Source organism: Lepisosteus platostomus, chromosome 2 (genome assembly GCF_059453375.1).
Source record: "Lepisosteus platostomus isolate fLepPlt1 chromosome 2, fLepPlt1.hap1, whole genome shotgun sequence".
Classification (NCBI taxonomy): domain Eukaryota; kingdom Metazoa; phylum Chordata; class Actinopteri; order Semionotiformes; family Lepisosteidae; genus Lepisosteus; species Lepisosteus platostomus.
This window is the reverse complement of record NC_142612.1, coordinates 33,137,438-33,157,967: the sequence shown is the minus strand read 5'-3', so window position 1 is coordinate 33,157,967 and position 20,530 is coordinate 33,137,438. Positions and strand designations below refer to the sequence as shown.

General features: G+C 37.6%; 2 protein-coding genes across 6 annotated transcripts in view; both read left to right on the top strand.

Moving 5' to 3' along the window:
• Positions 1-474: 474 nt before the first annotated feature.
• LOC148676264 (OX-2 membrane glycoprotein-like) lies at positions 475-12,295 on the top strand. 4 transcript variants are annotated; one of them, XM_088606183.1, is made up of 12 exons: positions 475-779; positions 2,668-3,006; positions 3,262-3,561; positions 4,313-4,360; positions 6,271-6,367; positions 6,950-7,021; positions 7,371-7,484; positions 8,239-8,352; positions 8,719-8,763; positions 10,316-10,357; positions 11,268-11,300; positions 11,625-12,295. In XM_088606183.1, the coding sequence occupies exons 1-12, from the start codon at positions 728-730 to the stop codon at positions 11,662-11,664; spliced, it is 1,296 nt and encodes a 431-aa protein (XP_088462309.1). In that variant the 5' UTR covers positions 475-727; the 3' UTR covers positions 11,665-12,295. The 4 variants fall into 4 exon arrangements, with proteins under 4 accessions (XP_088462309.1, XP_088462316.1, XP_088462327.1 ...); XM_088606190.1 differs by lacking the exon at positions 8,719-8,763 and having other exon boundaries at positions 476-779; XM_088606201.1 differs by lacking the exon at positions 7,371-7,484 and having other exon boundaries at positions 477-779.
• A 3,392-nt stretch (positions 12,296-15,687) lies between these two features.
• LOC148676263 (OX-2 membrane glycoprotein) overlaps positions 15,688-20,530 on the top strand; it is a 40,439-nt gene continuing 35,596 nt past the window's right edge. Inside the window, exons 1-2 of one of the 2 annotated variants that reach the window (XM_088606169.1) lie at positions 15,727-15,834; positions 20,463-20,521. The gene's annotated coding sequence lies outside the window, so the exon portion shown is untranslated. Of the gene's footprint in view, positions 15,835-20,462; positions 20,522-20,530 lie in introns of both variants that reach the window. The other variant, XM_088606158.1, reaches the window with a different exon arrangement.

Genomic DNA, 20,530 nt, shown 5'->3' with positions numbered 1-20,530 from the left:
TGCCATACCACACCTTGTGGTCCCTTATGCACCACATTGCCCTGTTTTCTGCAACAGCCTGAAATGTTGCAAATCAATATTTGACATAAAAATGTGCTTATGGGTAAAGTGTTGAAGTACATGATGCCTGAACTAGAGAGTTGTTGTATTCATTTGGCAATTGAAATTATTTCCCTCAGCTTTCTTATTTCAATTTTTCAAATCTATTTTTCATTTATTTCATTTTTCTATATTTCTATTTATTCCTTTCTTTCCAGGAATATTAACTGAGAATAAAATGGTGATTTTAATGACAACCAGGCGACATATAAAGGCACTAATTAAAACAACTGGAGTGCAGTTTCTTGCACAAGGGTACAACAGCAGTGCCCTTCTTGGAATCCGTAATTCAGAGCTCTAACTTTTGCATTGAGATCTTTTATTACAACAATGCATAGTTCGGGCTCACTGCAGGTTGGAGTGAACTTCCTGTTTCTTTTCAAAATACGATATTCGAATCGAGATGGCAGGAGTAACCAGTTTCACTTTCATTTAGTTTAATGAAACACCAACGTAAACTAAACGCTCGAAGCAGATAGGTGAAAAGATTTTTTCAAACTCCCCAATCAGAAAGAAATATTCATAAATGCGCGGTCTGCCGTTTTACAGCCTAGTTTGAAACAGCTAAGACTCAGTTATATTCCTTCTCATCTCGCGCAACCTTTATTTTTCTTTTAACGTTTTAGTCATGATTTCTTTGGTTAAATATTTGTTTTGGTTCTCAGCAGTTGCTGCTACTGGTAAGTTTTCAAGCTTTTTTCAATATTTTAAGAAGCTACCATTCTCATGGAAGTGTCTGAAAGTGTCAGAAAACCAGTTTAATCTGAGTTTCGTCTGGTTTGTCCTTAAGACACTGAAAAATAAGTTTGTTAATTAATCCGAGAGCATGATTTAGCGACAGAAATAAACCTGGCAGTCAAACGACTTTATTTTTATTTTTTTGCCAGCAACAATAAATATGAACCGAATAATAAATAAGAAATACATGTGCCATTTTGATTGAAATTTTCCATTCCATAGACTGCAGATTTCTCACTTTTGACTATGGTTATATAACATCTACTGAATGAAACACAGTCTGGACCTGATTCATTATTGTGTTTCTCACTCAAGAGTTAATGTTAGGAAAACCTGAAATATTAATCGCTGTATTTTGTTAGATGTTTATGATTAAGTTTAAAACTTTGCTAAATCACAGTTCAAATTTGAATGTAAAACTGGACTGGAGTTTCGATCACATTCATGCTGGCTTTTGTTTCAGCTCTGCTGTTAGTTACACAATTGAACCTTTCATTGACTGAATAATACAATTGATTTTAATGGTTTGACAGTTTTCAGCTTTTAAACATGTTGGAGGTTGTCTTTTAACAATTGCCTTATATTAGTATCATACAATTCCAAACATTTGAGAAGATAAAAAGAAATTATTAGTTCAGTTAAGACTGCAATTAAGCTAATTTAAAATAAGATCACTTTATTGGTCATATGCAATTTCTTGTATTAGGAATTTGTTTGAGACACACAGACAGGGAGAGAAGCTTGGGGTCAGAGCACAGGGTCAGCCATTTATACAACACCCCTGGACCAGTTGGGGTTAAGGGTCTTGTTCAGGGGCCCAATGGAGTAGGATTCCTCTGCCAGCCACAAGATACGAACCAGCAGCCTTCTAGCTACAGGCACAGATCCTTAGCCACAGAGCCACTGCACCACCCCAGGAAATCAGCAAGCCTTCAGGGGCATGGTGTAGAAACCCTGAATAGCTGATTGTCCAGATCTCTTTAAAACAGCAGCACCCTAAGAGCTGGAAGAAGCCATTAGGTTGGACCAGTTAAGCCAATACTGAGCTCATTCAGGCCTTTAAATGCCAGCAGCACTGAAAACACATAGATACCGCAGCCCTTCTTGACCAGAACTGGGTACCCCTGTAATGCAGGGCCCAGGAGGGCCACAGTGTCTTCTGGTTTTCATTCCAGCTCTGCTCTTCATGACCTCATCATTAACTTCAGACCAGTCGTGAAGATCTACAGATTTGGAGCCAGGCTGACACACAGCAGATACACCAAGCTTTTCACTACTAATCAAAGATCACTAGAATCCTGCAAGTTAGTCTTCGAGCCTCCTAAATGTTTATAGAAGCATTATTTTTTCAAACCTTTCAGCTTGTGTATATTTTGCCCACAGTGCTGTGATTCTCTGTCTTTTGTATTTTTTCAAGAGCTCAGTGCAGTTTAAAGTCTGCTTCACTCGGTTGCCAAAAGGGCATTTTGCTAATTGACCATTGATTATTGATTATAGATTACTGATTGAGTGCTTTCTGCTGATTGATTATAGATTATTTATTTGCTATTATGGGTTTATGATTCATATCTACTTATTCAAAGGGTCCCCGGAATTACAAGTTGAATAATGACTAAAAGAATTAAATTGGATTAAAAGCTTTTGAGTTATTTCTGAGGATGCAGAGAGTTGGTGACACAGCAGGAGCCATAGCATGAATGTTTGCTTTTCTGGTGAAATCGAAATTTTTTCAGACAGTGGGCCTTTACTTCTGGCTCAGTTCCCTTCATCACAGCAACAACCAAGATGATTCCAAAGTAACTGTTTGTGATATTTCTCCCCAACTTGCAGGGTCATCAGAGCTGGTGAGGACACAGCGGATTGTCTCAGCAGTGTTGGGACAGGATGTGAGTTTCTGCTGTGAGCTCACACAGCCCAAGGATGTCTTACAAGTGACCTGGCAGAAGCTGACAGCACGTAAACCTGAAAATATCGCCACTTACAATAAACGTTCAGGAGCAAGGATCATCAACTCTTTGAGTGGGCGCTTGGGTTTTCTACAGACAGGGCTGCAGAAATGCTCAGTAGCCATCAAAGGGGTAACAAAAAAAGATGAGACATGTTACAGCTGTTTATTCAATTCATTTCCTGAAGGAGCCATTGCAGGAAAAACTTGCCTTTCTGTCTACGGTAAACTCCTACTAAAAATAATATATACATCTGGGTGTGTGCACATGTGATTGATTTTCAGTTGACCAATTTTCCTTTATGAGAAACACAAACCACATGATTTGCTTCATACACATTAACCTCTGAACAAGGTGCACACTTATTCCCACACGTAGCAGTAAGTGTTTGATTTCTTTATGATTTCATTTCATATTGTAAATGATATTGAAGGTCCACTCTTTAAAATTACCTTCTTATTTTTTCAATGCTTTCCAGAGATCTATGAGCCCAGATTTGAAGTCAGGACATTGGAAGCTGATGCCGGTGAAATACTCTCGCTCACATGCTCAGCTACTGGCGCTCCAGCACCAGAAATCTCCTGGAATATTAAGGAAGAGGATATTCTTGAAAACTCTGAGGAATACAGTGTCACTAATCCTAATGGCACTATCACTGTAACTAGAAATGCCACAGTTGACATATCTAGGCTTTCTGGCACAGAGATACTGATTAACTGCACTGTAGGTCACCCAGGTTGGGAAAACAAGATGGAGCTTTCCCAGCTGATTAGAACTGGTAAGAACTACCATGGTGTGCAGTTAATATACAGCAGTGCCAGCCTTTCCTGTTTCTAATTCATGTCTGTCTCATCTGAGACCCCCAGAGTTAGTGTTCCTCTCGATAGGAGGATACTTGGCTGCACATTTCATTCAAGCATAGCAGATTTAAATAATATAATATAATGAACTTGAACTTGAACTTTATTGCCATATGTAACCGGTACTGGTACAATGGAATTCTTACTTACAGAAAGTCTCTCAATTGTAAAACAAGTGTAAAAAACAAAACAAAGTGCAAACAGTGCATCAAGACAATGTACAAACAAACAATAGACAATGTGCAAGTAAACATGTAGACAGTTTGAATGTAAACAATACAGACGTGTAAACAATGACTGGAGATGTGCAATAGATAAGAAATCATAAAGAGGTAGATGGTGATGGTGTAGGTGTGGTCCGAGGGGGATGGCTAAATGTGTTCGCCAGTCTCACTGCTTGTGGATAGAAGCTATTGAAGAATCTAGTGGTAAGTGTCCGTATGCTCTTATATCTCTTGCCTGAGGGCAGTGGGGTGAAGAGCTCATGCCCGGGGTGGTGACTGTCCTCTGTGATGGCCAGAATTCTACCACGGCAGCGAATAATAATAATAATATATTATATAAAAATATAATATTAAATAATATTTTCTGTTTTCATGTTCCGTGTTATTGGAAGATACGCTACAGTTATTGCAGTGAAAGAATAAACCGCTCTTGTGCTTTTTTCAGGCAAGTCCCTTATGATGACACAGAATGACAGTGTCACCACACAGCGAGGTGAGCACCTTAATAAGGAATAAGATTCCAGCTGTTGTGTCAGACAGTCACTAAAGGTCTTTAAAGCAACTTTGTGTTAAGTATGTGTTCAGATTAAATTCTTTACAAACTGTCAGGAATGATTAGCTTTTCAAGGAAGAAAATTTGTATAGAAAGTCCAAAAAGAAGTCTGACTAAAACATTCCGCGGGTATGTAAGCCTACCAAGAAATCATTGCATACCATCTTCAGATTCATTTGATATCTCTCTCACAATGAATTTGAGCATCTTTATCTCCCTTGGGTTATTTGTCACTCTGTTGATTCCAAGAAGACAACAGCTAGCAGACTGTAGCACAGCTAAAGCAGCCCTTTCTGTGAGGGTACAGAGCACTGAACACATCTCTACTGAACAGCACCATGGGTGGCCTCCCTGCACACCGCCCTGCCACTTTCAGACATTCAGCTGGCACATTGAGAGGGTACTTGGCTGGCTTTATATCAGTTGAGTTACCCTTGCAGTCTAGAGCTGTTCCAAAATGACATTCTTCCATTATTATCTGAAAACAGGAAACCTGGGCCTGTGAATATGGTCTCATGATGCAGTTGTGGAGCTTGAGTAATCCAGAAAATTGTTACAGATCCCCTTTCTGGATTGACATAATTCAAGCAGGGTTACACTTTTCAATGATACAGTTGGGCACTAATGTATCTTCTGTATCCTGAAATAAGTAGTATAAATTATTTTTATTATTATAAATTGTCTAAAGAATCATGCCGCTACCACACACATCATCTTGCTAATAGCAGTTATTCCGAAATTGGGTTATGACTTCAAGGCTTTCTGTGAAACCAAGCACATGACAAAACACAACTGGTTGTCGCTGAGCAGTTAATAAAAATCTACTTTAAATTAAAGTGGCTGGGAGATGATAGATTGTGTTAAGTATGTCTTATTCAATTCTTTACAAACTGTCGGGAATAATTAGCTTTTCAAGGAAGAAAATTTGTATAGAAAGTCCAAAAAGAAGTCAGACTAAAACATCCTGCAATTCTTTCCCGCAAATTGAAAGAATGAAAGAGAAGTTACAAATGAGAAGAGCCCGTCTGTGGTTGAAGTTGGAAGTAGCTGGGTCTGACATAGTCCAATAGCTGAGGTATTACCGATCAATGATTGTGCCCTTCAGGATTTAATACACTCCTCCATGCATAGTGCCTGTGTCACTGTACTGGCCTGCAGATCAGACAGTCTGCAATCAGTCTAACATGATGGTTTCATGGCTGAAAAAAATCCAGGTCAAGTGCGTACAGAAGTCTTCCCTGTGACTGGGACCTATACCAGCCCATCCAGACCAGTACTTTTGGCTCTGGAACTGAGAAAGTGGAGATGGTTTGATAAAGTCCACCTGGATGTACAGATCCTCCCTGATTCCTCACGATGGGTGACCCTGATGTGTCACTCTTGCAGTGTCTTACCCCACTGATACCAGACTGATACCTGGGGCTCTGTCACCCAGTATACACCCGGTTATCACAGTGTAGCCACACTTGTCTCTCATGGTTTTATTAGCCTTTCTCCTTGCCTCACACATTAGTGACCTGCTGCTTAGGCTCATAATTAACATGTTTATAGCAGAAGCCTATCGCTGAACATGGGACAGTGAAATTCCTGCTTTTGCTGAGCAACAGCAGGTTTTCCTTCTGCACGAGGGCAATGAACAACTTGGAGGTACATTACTTACCATTCGCAGCAAATCATTTTAAATCATTAATAATTTGAATGTACAGTATATAATGCTTTTCATCCTAAAGAATTCTAAAGAGTTTGAAAGCATGTCAGAGCTTGATATCACTGCAAAAAGCTTTCTCGGATTCATCGATTATTGAGAAACTTTTTAAAAAACACTGCTGTTTGTTGTTTTTTCTTTGCAGTTTCGGTTGCTTGTGTGATAGTGGGTTTTTTTTTGGTTGTAATAATCTGTGGAACTGGAATTCTGATACACAGGAAAAGAACCTCTGGAGAGAGCAGGTAACTCTTTTACTGCTGTTATTAACTATACACTCATGTGGAGTACCATGACAGTATTACCATTCAACATTGTTCCACAACAGAATACTACCATTCAATATTATAACACAACAGAATACTACTATTCAGTTTCATACCTCAGAAGAACACTGCCATTCAACATCATATAATTACAGAGTAATACCATTCAGCATTACATCTCAAAAGAGTACTGTCATTCAACCTACTGCCATTCACCAAAAGAAAATCTTTGGGGAATTACAAAACACATGTTTTGAATAAACTTAATTCAAAAAGAATTCAATGCAAATTAGCTATATACTGTACTGTACATACCGCTATTAATAACTGTGTCAACCAACTGTTGCATGAGCTCTCAAAGCTCAGCCATCTGCAGCTCTGAGCAACGAGTAGCCCTGGCAGTGTCTCACCCCATTCTGCTCTGGAAATGAAAGGGTGTGATGTCTACCATGCCTTCTTTTTGTTTTGTGGGAAGTCTCACTTTACAGTTGGGAGTTACCATAGAGGTACAGTAGTATCACAGAAATAATGCCAATCTTGTTATGCTGCTTCTAATTTCAGTATGAAATCACCCAAAGGCAAAGACTTTGAAGCTCCAAGTATTTCACCCCGTAAAGGGACACCATACAAAAGGTAAGACCTGAGCACCACCCTTTGTCTTTGCAGACGTCGTAACAGCATAACAGCAATTTTTAATCGTAATGCTCAATTCCAGATGGAGAATGTAAAAGACAATGGAAACTGGGAACTAGTTTGAAGAGAGAACTGGATTTGATCTCAATACTATATCATTCTTCTAGACCAACGCTCCTCAGTCCTGGTCTGGCAGTAGCACAGATCTTCTGGTTTCATTGCTTCTGCACTCTTAATTATTTAATTGAATCAAAAATGGACTTAATTGGTCTGAAACTGGGGACTGAAAAAATAAAATTCTACAGTATATCACTTCTGTATCATTTACATTTAATTTCTCATATTTCAGTTTTTTTGAAGACAGTGTTTTATTGAATTCACAATCTGCAGCACCCAGTTCACAGGGGAAAATATCTGTGAATCTCAGTTCTCTGAGGAAGGGAACTCCATTCAAAGAAAAGATGTAAGACCTTTTGTAGCTTTCCAAATAATCACATTTGTCATTTTTACTTTAGAATTTATTACAATGCAATCAATTTTTATAATTTAACACTTGTTCTAGAGAAAACTTATTTTATAATTGTATTTAAAATGCTACTCAAGCAATTAGGCAATATTAAATAATTAGCTTAGATTTATTAAATTTAAAAAAAGAAACTTAATGTTGTTAATTTCTATAATAAATTTAGGAACAGTCACAGAAATGCAGTGATGTCCATTCAAGATCAGCTGAAGTGATCTCTTCTCCTTTTCCTGTCTCTGTCACAATGTTCTCTCATTGACCTTACAGCTGGCTCTGTTGAGTCTGTATGAAGGAGATACCCAAAGGTGATAGGGGTGTTGTTTATAATGTTATATGAACAAAATGTTTATTGGTAGTGTTTACATTTTCTTAAATTAAACCAGAATTCCTTGCCTCATGAGATAAAATACCAGCAATTCAGACTACTTAATACTACAAACAATATCCTGACAAAAAACAAGTATTATTAGTAAGAATAGGATATCATGCTTTTTAACCATTTAAAATAAACCTTCACCAAATATAGGCATTGAGAGTGTTTTGAATGTGTAACAAGTTACAAGATAATGACAATAAATTAAAAAATCAAAGTCCTTAGTAAATGTTACACAAAGAGAACATTATATCAGAATAAAACATGAAGGACATTTATTCTGATTAAAATCAGTAACCGCAGCTCATTTTAATATTTCAGTTGTTTTGAAGACCAGAGTTTATTGAATGAAGAACTGAAGGATCCCAGTTCTCCAAGAAAAGAATCTTTTACTCCCAGTTCTGTAAGGAAAAGGACTCCATTTAAAAACATTATGTAAGTATTCTGGTTTCTTTACGAGTAGGTACACTTGTAAATTTTACTTTAAATCACTTCAGTTTCACACTTTATTACTATCCTGTAGGGGAAATTTGTGCGGTGTCCAACACAACCAGATAACAAAACAACCAACAAAAAGGTCAGGACAAAAAACATTTCAGGAATGTATGCCATGAAAACTAGAATACAATAATTTCCATTATGCAGATTCATATTACAGAGTGGACAGGTTTTCATGGTATGTCCATTAATATTTGGGGCACAGAGATGTCTCCCAGATGCAAGGAGGGTAAATTCACTGTGGAACTTTATTAAAGTAACTTTATTAAATACCATTTTATTTTTATTTTCTTGATTCTTCAGGAATCAATTAGCTGTCAAAGAGTCTTTAAGTTCCAGTACTTTCAGGTATGTGATACTTTGTAGAAGTAAAAGGTAGATTCCTGATTACACTACTTCATTGCTTCCTGAGCTTTTAAATAGCTGTGTTAAGAAATTAAGTAATGCCCTTGACCAAAAAAGTAGGCTGCTGTGAGTTTGTAAGATACATTGTCATTTAATAATAATAATAATAATAATAATTGCTTACACTTATATAGCGCTTTTCTGGACACTCCACTCAAAGCGCTTTACAGGTAATGGGAACTCCCCTCCACCACCACCAATGTGCAGCCCCACCTGGATGATGCGACGGCAGCCATAGTGCGCCAGAATGCTCACCACACATCAGCTATCAGGGGGGAGGAGAGTAGAGTAATGAAGCCAATTCATAGATGGGGATTATTAGGAGGCCATGATTGGTAAGGGCCAATGGGGAATTTGGCTAGGACGCCGGGGTTACACCCCTACTCTTTTCAAGAAACGCCCTGGGATTTTTAATGACCACAGAGAGTCAGGACCTCAGTTTTACGTCTCATCCGAAGGACGGCGCCTGTTTACAGTATAGTGTCCCCGTCACTATACTGGGGCATTAGGACCCACATGGACCACAGGGTGAGCACATCCTGCTGGCCCCACTAACACCTCTTCCAGCAGCAACCTTAGTTTTCCCCAGGAGGTCTCCCATCCAGGTACTGACCAGGCTGCTAACCCGATTTAGCCAAGATATCACACTAAACTCAAGATATCTGAAGTGCGAAAGAAAACCACCTCATTTTAAAAATAACCCACTTAACAAGAAACACTTTATCAGTACTTGATTGCAATGAATGACCACCTTATTATGTACAAATCACAAGAAAACTTTTAAACCAATCTGCAATTTTCTGCAAAATTCTGCTGTTTTTCAACAACAGGAGCAATTAAGTCAGGTCATCTGAGGAAACCAATAAGTGTGAATAGTCTGGTCTAATGCCAACAGCATCAGCTCCTAACCCGATTTCATCAGATCTTGGAAGCTAAAATTATCTGGGAGGAGGTACTTGAAAGGGAGACCTCTAATTAAACCCAGCTTGAAGTGGCACTGTTTGACCATTAGGTGGCACTCTGTCCCCAGGAGCATGGTAAAGACCCATGGTAAATGGGGGCATTGTGCTGCAGGACATCCTGCAGGTGAAATGTTGATCTGAGATCCTGACTGCTTGCTTCCCATAACACTGTTAACAGCGTTGAGTTTAGGGGTATTCTTCTCCTTAATCCATCTGAAGTAATTTGTTCTATCAGTTTTTACTAACCTTATAATCAATTCTTATCATTGGAGAATCTAACAATCTAGCTCTCAGTTTTTTAATGAGGCTAAAGTTTAATGTATTTTCAATTTTTTGTGATTTGGAAAATTAGTTAATTCCTCTCACTGTTTATGTACATACTATAGATACTGTACATTATTACTATAATGCATTCACTTACAACATTTAAAGCTTTGTGCATGTGCACATATGTTTTGAAAATGATACCTTCCAAGTGCTCAAAATACACAGACAAACAGAACTTAAAAGTAAGAATTCCATATTTTTTACAGGCTGTCCAAAAGTCCATCTGGGAAGAAGACCAATTCTAAAAGGTAAGAGGATTTGAGTATACTGTAGCTCAGTTCTGTTATAGTACAGGAGACTATGACAGTATGTTATTTCAATATTCTTATTGCAAACTGCCAATTAATGGGTGTTTTACCTGTCACTTGTGTGACATATCACAATTACCATTGTAGAAAAAATGTGGAAAAAATACAGGACTTTCTTCAAGGTGGATCGTGAGAAGTGAAATGTTGTTTTCTGGCGTTGATTTAATATTTTAAACAGTAGTATCAACGACATGTTCAGCAATGAAAGTGCTTCAGACTCTTATCTGAATTTTGATCACAGCACACAAACTGCATTAGAATTTGCATTCCATATCCAACAAGAAATTTGTTAACATGATAACAAATGGTTTTGTATGATCGGGACTCCCAAATGTCCCCTTTAATTCAACTGGTGAAGCAGTTTTTCTCTCCTCTCCCTGACCTGCTGTGCAGTGGGACTCATCTGAGTAACATAGAGGAGGGCTGCACTTCAGTAGGGGACAAAGAGGGTCACATCCTATACAGTACATCCAGGGCTCTTATGCTTTATCAATTTAAGAAATCATTACTTATTAATAATCAATTAATCAATTCTTATTATTATATTCTTGGAAAAACTGACAAATTAACTCTTGTTTTTTTTGTTCTTATTTAGATTATAGTTGGATGTTTCAAAGAAAAACAGTGGAAATCTTGATTTGGAATTTTTAGCAGAAAGCATTAAAATACAGACATTACTCCATAAATAAATACTTGAATTGCTTTCTTTATTACTGTACATTTTTATGTGGGTTTACAACATTATTCCAAAGGATCCCAAATTCCCAAAATGCACTGACGAATGCCCAAAGATGACCTGAACTTAAAATAACAATTTAATTTCTGTTGTTTTTTTTCTGGTGTTGTCCAGAAGTCCATCGGGGAAGAAAGCCAGTTCTAAACGGTAAGATGATTGCAGGATCCTGATCATAATTATTATAATAAAGAATTATAATAGGACAAGAAAACTATAACAGCAAGTTTATTTGAATCAAGCTAGGTTTGTTCTTGCATAATTAAGTATTTTAAACACTAATTTCAATGCAGTCCTAATCAGTAAAGCACACATCTGATGTGGTGGATGAAGTGGGTTCCTTCCTGTATGAAAAGTGCTTTAAGGAGAATGCAAGGAATTATTATTGTAATTATCAACAAAACACAGAGATGTGGCTTTGTTAATGTAATATCTGTCTTCAATCTAATATTTTTCTTTTGTTTCGAAATTTAGTTTGGATTTTCTAAAGAAAGAGACACCGCTCAACATCTGAAGACAACTAAAATAGATTACCTTAATCAGCAGCTGAGAGGGAACAAAAGCTTAACTTTGTCTGATCGGATAGCTTGCATTGCAGCGGAGAATGGCACTTTGTTTCTGGTGACACATTACTTCTTGTAAAAAAAAATATTTCCACCTTTGAGTCTGGCTTCTGTGCATGTTAATGTGCTAATGTACTCTATCTTGTGATTATCGTTGTTTAAAAAATAAGTCAAACCCAAGATGAATGAAGTGCTTTCCATTGAAAATCAATGAATGCAAACAGGATCTCAACTCCATTGTAATTTATTCAACTGTGAATGTTTCTACACAGAAAGTCTTTGTCAAGACAGAGCTTTGTAAATTATAATGGGTACTGAGAGTGTGTTTTCTATGTTGTTTTTTTATTGATTATGTCTTTGTTTAAATGTTTAAATGGTGGTGTTTTCTTAAATGGGCTCAAATGTGTCATTTCTGTCACATTCTTCTACCTAGATCTTGAAGGACAGTTTAAAAAAATGATTATGCACTACAGCCTATGACAATGTAATACTTTTATTTCTTTGTCATTTATGTTCAGCTATGTATATATTTTTTATCTCAAAACTAATTAAAGTTACAGAGCCTGGAGGAACAGGAATGAATGTTTTTGTGTCCTAAAAATTTTATTTTTAATTTGATAGTAAAAGTTATGCATGCTTAACATTAATACATTTTAGATGCAATTTTTGAAGAGCCCACTAGAGATCAGCATAGTATAATAACTGATTGAGCTGAACCTGAGTTAGATTATGTCTAAATCAAGATTGAATTAGTGATCATTCTCAGGTTAATATTTATAAATAGATATAGTACAGTTGTTCTGAGGTAATTGTTGATGTACGGTATTGTCACAGTGCTTAATTCCATGATTTCACTGTTAAAGTATCACCTTTCAAAAAGAAGTATCTTACAAATATCAGGATTCCTATAGCCCACATTTTATCAAAGCCCTGCCAAGCACAAAATCATAAAGGTGTTTAATCGGAGCACATTTCTGTATGTAAGCTGGACAGTAAGTAAAAACATAAAAGGAAATTAAGACATGAAGAAAACATGTCAAGCAACCATGACATCCCAGAAAGGACGTCTCTGTCCTCTACTTGATGATGTCATGATTTTCCTAAAATGACAGGATATGTGTGTTTCCAGTTAGAATGTCCCATGTTTTGGGATCTCTGACCTGGTCCTGGGAAGCCCCAATCCAGTTGTGCTTATTGGTCACCTGTTTGTAAGGTTTTCTTGATAATAAGCGTACAATGTTAATGAACTAAACAAGTAATGAGCTCAGTTAATAGACCATGTGTCTTTGCGTGGTGAAGTATACTCAGATCCATCTGTCCATTTTCTAACTCCTTCTTTCAATTTAGAGCTGGATAATATCCTAGCAAGCAACAGGCACAAGACAGGGACCCTTGAGGGGTTACTAGTCCATCACAGGCTAAACGCACACACAGAGACACACACATCCTCACACCTAGGCCCAGTTTTCCTAGAAGCCAATTAACCTATCAGGACGTTTTTGGACTGTGGGGGTAAACTGGACCACGCAGAGGAAATCCATGTGAAAACATGGGAGAACATACAAACTCCACCCCAGGTCTGGAAATGAACACAGGGCCCCAGCATTGTGAGGCAGTAATGCTAACCACTGTGCCACCACACCACCCTGGATACTTAGATTTTGATGTCATCAATCAGAAAATTATTCCATGTCTTCAAAGATTGTCTACTTCATCTATTTTACGATGACGCACAAAGCCTACTGGACTGGGTCTCTCCAGGCTAGTGGTTAGAGATCACTGCAGTATACAAAAGTGCAGAACTCCAGTCCAGGCGGATCTCCATTTCTGCTGGTTTTCATTCCCACTCTGCTCTTAATTACCTGGTAGAGGTCATCTTTAACTTAACTGGACCAGTTCAACACTCGTCAAAGGTCTTTCACAAGTCCCCTAGAAATCCTGTTGGACTCTGAATCTTGAGGACTGGAGTTTTGGAGTTTGGAGCAACAATATGCATGATTGTGGTTTGTGTAATGCCTTGGGAATGTTTCATTCATTATGGGTTTAGTCATTTAAATAAAGACCTACATCTATTTAAGGAAATTCTCAATTGGCCTTTTCTTGCACACGTTTTTTGGGGTTTGGGGAGAGTAAATATTTAGGTTATAACGGCGAGGGCAACCCTGCTCCTGGAGATTCATAGTCCATCTGGGTTTATAAGTCACTTTAAGCTGTCAGTTTGACAGTTTCAGTCTGGTAACCAAAGCAGGTGCTTTGTTCCATTTAGTTCAGAGTGAGATGATGTGAAGTGAAATGAAATGAAATGTTTACATCATGTAGATGTTCTGAACCTTTGTTGGCCATGCCTGATTTAATTAAAGTAAATTGGTCAAAATTTCAATTTTTCAAACCTTTACAAATTGATGATTCATGGGTGCTGCACTGTAGCCCTTTCAGAACGAGGGTTATGTCACTGTAGTGCACAACAACATGCTGTGAAAAGTACTGTTTTCACTGGTGTATTGTTAAGCAGGCTACAAGGTTCCTGTGACTGATGTACTGGAATGAAATGAAACTTCTAGAAATAGAATAGGAAAAATACACATTGTTTTTAGAAATGCAATGTTTTATTGTAGTGAACTTATCTGAATTGTATCATTTATCTTTGTCTGTTATTATTTCTTACTGTGGTAAATCTAGAGTATAATTATACATGTATAATTACTAAAGGAAAAAGGACTACATACAGAAGCATGGTATTTTAGGGACTGTAATGTTGACCTTGAAAAACAAGTGACTATATATAGTTTTTAGTAACTACCACTGAATGCCTACTGTATTTAATAAAAAGTCATTCATATACCGGACATACCTGAAAATTCAGCATTTGTTAAAAGTTTTGGACCAACTTTATATATTCCTTAATGTCCACTAAGCTCAGTGTTTGTGCTTTTAGTTTAAAATTTGACTCAGATATGGAAAACACAATAGAGTATGTGCAAAACAATATCAGTTGCTAGTTTGCCAACTTGTCAGTGTGCAATGTAGTTAGATGAAAAACAAGATTGTTCAAAACTACAGAGCATATTTATGGATAGTAGTTCAGGTGGGTAGCTGCGTCAGCATGCGTAGGCTGCAAAGGAACAAGTAATAGGTTTATTCCAACGTTTCGGCCGTGGAGCCTTCTTCAGGTGTGTCATCCTGCAACTTACAACTGGCAGGCCACTGAAGGTAAGAAGGCATGATCCTGGCCAGTACCTGGATGGGAGGCCTCCTGAGAAAGCTAAGGTTTCTGCTGGAAGACATGTTAGTGGGACCAGTAGGGGGCACTAACCTTGTGGTCTATATGTCCTAATGCCCCAGTTTAGCGATGGGGACACTATACTGTAAAAAAGCACTGTCCTTAAGATGAGATGTTATACCAAGGTCCTGACCCTCTGTGATCATTAAAACTCATAGGGCATTTCTCAAAAAGAGTAGGGGTGTTACCCCGGTGTCTTGGTCCATTGGCCTTTACCAATCATGGCCTCCTAATAATCCCCATGTATGAATTGGCTTCATTACTCTGCTCTCCTCCCCACTGATAGCTGATGTGTGGTGAGCGTTCTGGCGCACTATGGCTGCCTTCCAGGTGGGGCTACACACTGGTGGTGGTGGAGGGGAGTCCCCATTACCTCTAAACGCTTTGAGTGTCCAGAAAAGCCTTATATAAGTGTAAGGTATTATTATTATTATTATTATTATTATTATTATTATTATTATTATTTTAACTATTCATATTTATATTATTATAATTCAAAATTATTATTGTACTGTGATACAAGGGTGTTGTTTAAATATAAAGGTACTGTACCACTTTTATCATTAAAATACATTAGCAAAATTGAAAGAAAACACATTTAATATATCTTGTTCAATGCTATTAATCAAATTAAAGAAGCTTGGTTTTTAAGTATATGTGCAGACTTCATTTTGTGTTTTCGGGGAGGCGGGGAGGCGGTAGATGTTTACTTTTCGCTTCAGCCCAACAAACTAGGGGCGGGACATTTTAAACACTGGTTTGTTATAGGAGCCCAGCAACATGGTTTTCGTCGGTTTTCATAGTAATTCGTGTCTGAAGCTAGCACAAAACTTTTACGCAGGTAAGTCACGACAATTTCATCTAATTGTTATCGGTTTTAAAAGTAGCTATGATAATATTCTATGCGTTTGAAAACAAATCGCTTTTTCTGGTTTGCTATCAGAGTGCATTGCAGAGATAAGAGAAATAAGGACAGAAGCAAAATATGCCAGAAATAAAACTGCAAATAAAGCAAATTTGCTTTTTAAAGCCACGAACTCAGTAGTATTTTGTAAAACAATTTTGGTCAATAACACGGTGCTGCGGATGTTAGAAAACTAGTGTTCGTGCGGATTATGTTTATATCCATTAAACGGATGATGCTTTATCGATTTAAATTCGAAAAAAGTAATTTTCAGATTAATTTCTCAGAATAATACTATATAATAAATCCAGTTCGATTAACTTTCAGTAAGTCTGTCTAAATAACTTTTTACTGAAAATGAAAATCAGATAATTTGAAAACATTATATAATAAACGTAATTTATATTTCATAGGACATTTTCCACCCCCGTTTTAATAATAGATATGATTAACTAGTAAATGTTATTTTCTTGTTGTAGGTTTCTTTTTATTATGAGCCCGATAATGATTAATGACTCGTGGTTACACTGAACATTTCAGTATTATCTTGTAAAATAATTAATGCATTTCATTGGTGTTGTGTGCTACTGTCGATGCAACAGTTTCCAATACTGTTTTCCCAATACGCCGTAGGCGTCAATATTGTCTATTGAAGAGGCATCTGCGCACATTCCTAAACGTTCACAAAATCGAAAAGATCTGCGAAAACCGAACCTGTAAACTTGTGTCCTGCGAACTCTAAACTGTGCGACATCAAGATAAATGATATTGCCAGTTTTTCCTAGAATAGACTCTTGCTCAAACTGCATGATCTTCTGCGGACCCTGCCAAGACTCACGTAAATGCCTGCTTCATGAATGAGAATGAGCTCGACTTGAGTTTTGTTATATTCAGTCTACACGCCTAAACACAGCGCGGTTTCGAGTATCTGGGTTTTAAAGCTGCAGAAACAGTTTTGTATAATTCAAGCAAGATGTCTCTGGAAAGGAGTAACGTAGGCTAGGTTTCCCCCTCATGTCTTTAAAAGTCTAATATTGCGATGGATGTTGCGAAACCTTTGTTATATTTTTTAATAGAAAATTGATCCTCTGGTCAAATGTGTTGTCTGCTACAATCTGCTCCTCCTCAGCAGCTTTTACTACATTTGTCCATGTAATTCCAAAGAAGAAATTTCAACATTTCTGCTGTTGAATCTTATTCACGTGTGAGGGAGAGAGGGTTAGGTACAGTAGCTGGAATTAAAAGGGACATCTGTGGCCACAGATTTTGGCCATTTACTCCACTCTTCCTGTGTGCCCATTCTCACCTGCTCCGTCTTCTGTTCTCCTGTGTTTCATATTCCTGCCACTTTCCTCTCTCATGCACTCACACCTGAAGAAAGCTCCACAGCTGAAACTGCTTGTCTTTCTCTTTTTCAGTTTGGCATTGACTTTTACCCTCCTAATGCTGCTGCAGCCTGTCGCTGTTATTAATTCAGGACAATCAAAGCACTGATAGAATTACCAGCGCAGAAGTAAAGTATAGAACAAAACGGTTAATAACATTTCTTTCTTTCTCCACAAGGCAGTAGACTGGCTTCAGTGTTTGTTTCTTTCTGTCCATTACTACTGGGGCTGTGCTTGTAACTTCAATTGGACGTCAGTTAATATTGTGAGGACAAATATCACAATTTGAGATATGTCATGAGATTGCCTAAGCCTATTTGAAAATAATATATATATGAGTATCAGATCAAAATGTAGAAATGACAAAATCATGGTAGGTTTTCACATAAAGTAAGGAACAACTTGTAAAGGATTCTAATTAATTTATGTAATTGCTCATATTAAAAATTACAGTTTGTTGCACAATTAATCATCATATTAAGAACATAAATACTGACCCACAATCAAGTTTTATTATACAAAATTGCGATGATTACACAAGTTGTCTTTCAAGATTTGTTTTGCATTTTTTCTTTGTAAATCCCTTTTTTTATTCTGCACAAGCTTTCCCCGAACAAAGTGTCCTTTCACAGGGGGCAGTGTTTCAACTCTGACATCAGACCTTTGCTAGAACTGTAGTCTCCGTTCTTACAGTACATCCAAACAATATCGGCGCCGATAATGCCTGAAATATTTTGTCTGACAAAAATACATGTTCAGAGCACAACACGTTTATTCCTGCAGTCCTCTGTCTCTCAAAATCTGAACAAAAAAAAGTGAATAATGCACAGTTCACCCTGGTCTTGTGCCAACTCTGTGTCTGCTGGATCTGTTTTCTCTCTGCTGGTAATTGCTGGTGCTGCTAATTGATGCTCTTGATTAATCTGCCTGTTGACTTGTTTCTGTATTTTACTTCACGTATACTGTTCTGACAACTTGGGGATACAGGAGTGTGCATTCTTAATCTGTCGAAACTGCTGTTAATAGTCAATTTAGAAGAGACAGATGGAAATGAAAATCCATCAGACTCTTCCACAGTGGCCTTTTTTTCTTCTTGGAGAGATTGCATTTCAACTGAACCCACCAGAATAACAGTAGTTCTGTAACTCAGAATGGTACAGGGATGATCTTACAAATCCAGTCCAGCTTTTTCAGAGTGGAGATCACATTTAAGACATGCCTTAGATTTCAGAACTTGGCTTGAGTGAAAACTTGCAGAGACTGGGGTCCCCCTAGGACTTGGGTCAGGAATCCCGTCTCTAGAGCCTTATTGTCGGGTATTTCTCCATATTATTTAACATCACAACATACCCGATCACTGGGATTTATTCAATTTTAAGTAATCTTTCATCTGATCTTTTCTGTAGGACATTTTTATGTCTGACATTTGTGAGTAGATCTTTTCTGTAGGACATGTTTATGTAGTGCCTGAAGAGACCTTTCAATGTTGCTATACCCAGAACCAAAGAGTGAAAGTTAAGCCTATTAAGCAAGTTCATATTGTGCATTTGTAATACATGATTGTCAGGGCACTAACTACTGGTTGTTTTTACTGAGAAGACATCACAGCACAAGGTTATCCTACCTCATAACAATTAATTCTTAATTACCCATGATGTCAAGGACACTCTGAGACTTTTCCTGCTTTGTGTGGAACTTGGTATACATCAGGTTGATACTGGGTATGAAAATATCCTTTTAATAATAATATGTAAAAATACAACCAATTTCATCATTTCCTCCCATTTTCAAGCAGATCCGTAGGAGGAAGCTGAGTCTTGGTGTGCCTCAGAGTTTTCTTCCCTAACAAAGAGCTCGTATGCTGTGGGGCAGCTCGGGTCAGAACAGATGGTGAGGAGGTTCAGTCAATGTGGGTGCTGGTTAAGGAAGTGTCCAGACATTGCTGGTTTGAGATGGTCCCCTGTCTCAGCTATCAAAAGAAAATTCCACTTGAGTTGAGCAGGCTTTAATCCAGGAGTTTTTAATTCTTTTATTTATAAATCCTTTTATTTATAAAGCTGGGTATTTACCAAGTGAAGTACCTTGCTCAAGAGTACACTAGCTGTGTCCCATCTGGGACATGCACCCACAGTCCTTGGGTTTAGAGCTCTAAATATTCATCACTCCATGCTGCACTTGCTCCTACTCATTCATAGTATGAATGCACTGTGTGTGAACTGTGAAGTGAACCAGATTTCTTTCAAAGTTCAGAATTCATCAGCCCATACCTTTTGAGGAGAAGTGGATAATGGTACCAAGGGCATTGTACTAGTCAGGTGATGATGCATTCTGGGTATAAAAAGGCTTGCAACATGTGAGGTTTCTTTAGCAATTCTGAATGGGATCAAGTCTGCTACAGTTCCCAAAACAAAAGTAGCCTGAACTTTTCACACTAGGTTGCGGCCAGGCATCCATTGTGGTTTAATCAGGAATGCCATTTTGCTACATGTGTTCGCTGTCTTCAATCACAAAAATTTTAAAAAAGTGTTATGAAAAGAAATCCTACAACTGTATCACAATATGGGTTTCCAACTTTGAAGCCTAATTATCATAAGGATGCGACATAGAGGAAACTACACACGATACAGTATGTACCAAGGTCATAAGAAATAAACCCAATGTAATAATTTGTTAAATTATACCTTGTATGTACAGCTGGCAAGTTCTATGCATTTATTTGTTGTGGCAATTAAAAAAAAATAAAGTTTCTAATGCAGTTTTGAAACTCTTAAAAAGTAAAAAAAAGTAAAGCGTGAGGAGTCAGGTCTTTTCATGGCATTTTTTTATTCCATGTTTTGTAGGATGTATTAACGCAGGGGTTCCCAGTCCTGACCCTGGGGACACTGCTGAGTTCTGTTCAAATTAATCTTTATAAATGTACTGATTCCTCAATTGACACAAAACGTTTGTTTCTATTCATAATCTTTATGATATTAAGTTACTTATGAAACACACTCTTTAAAAGGTAACCCTTCACACGTTTAGGAACGTTATTCGGTTAAACAAGGGATCAGTAAATGTACTGAGAGCTCAGCTGGAATGAAACAAGGCAAGGTCCAGGGTTGGAAACCCCTGTGCTCGAGGTTCAAACACTTTAGTTTTTTACTCTAAGGGTACACAGCTGCCTTTCTGTTTTAATAGTGCTCCACCAGACATTTTCTTTAACTACTCAGAAGAGGCCCAGATGATCTTCTAGCAAGGTAAATAAA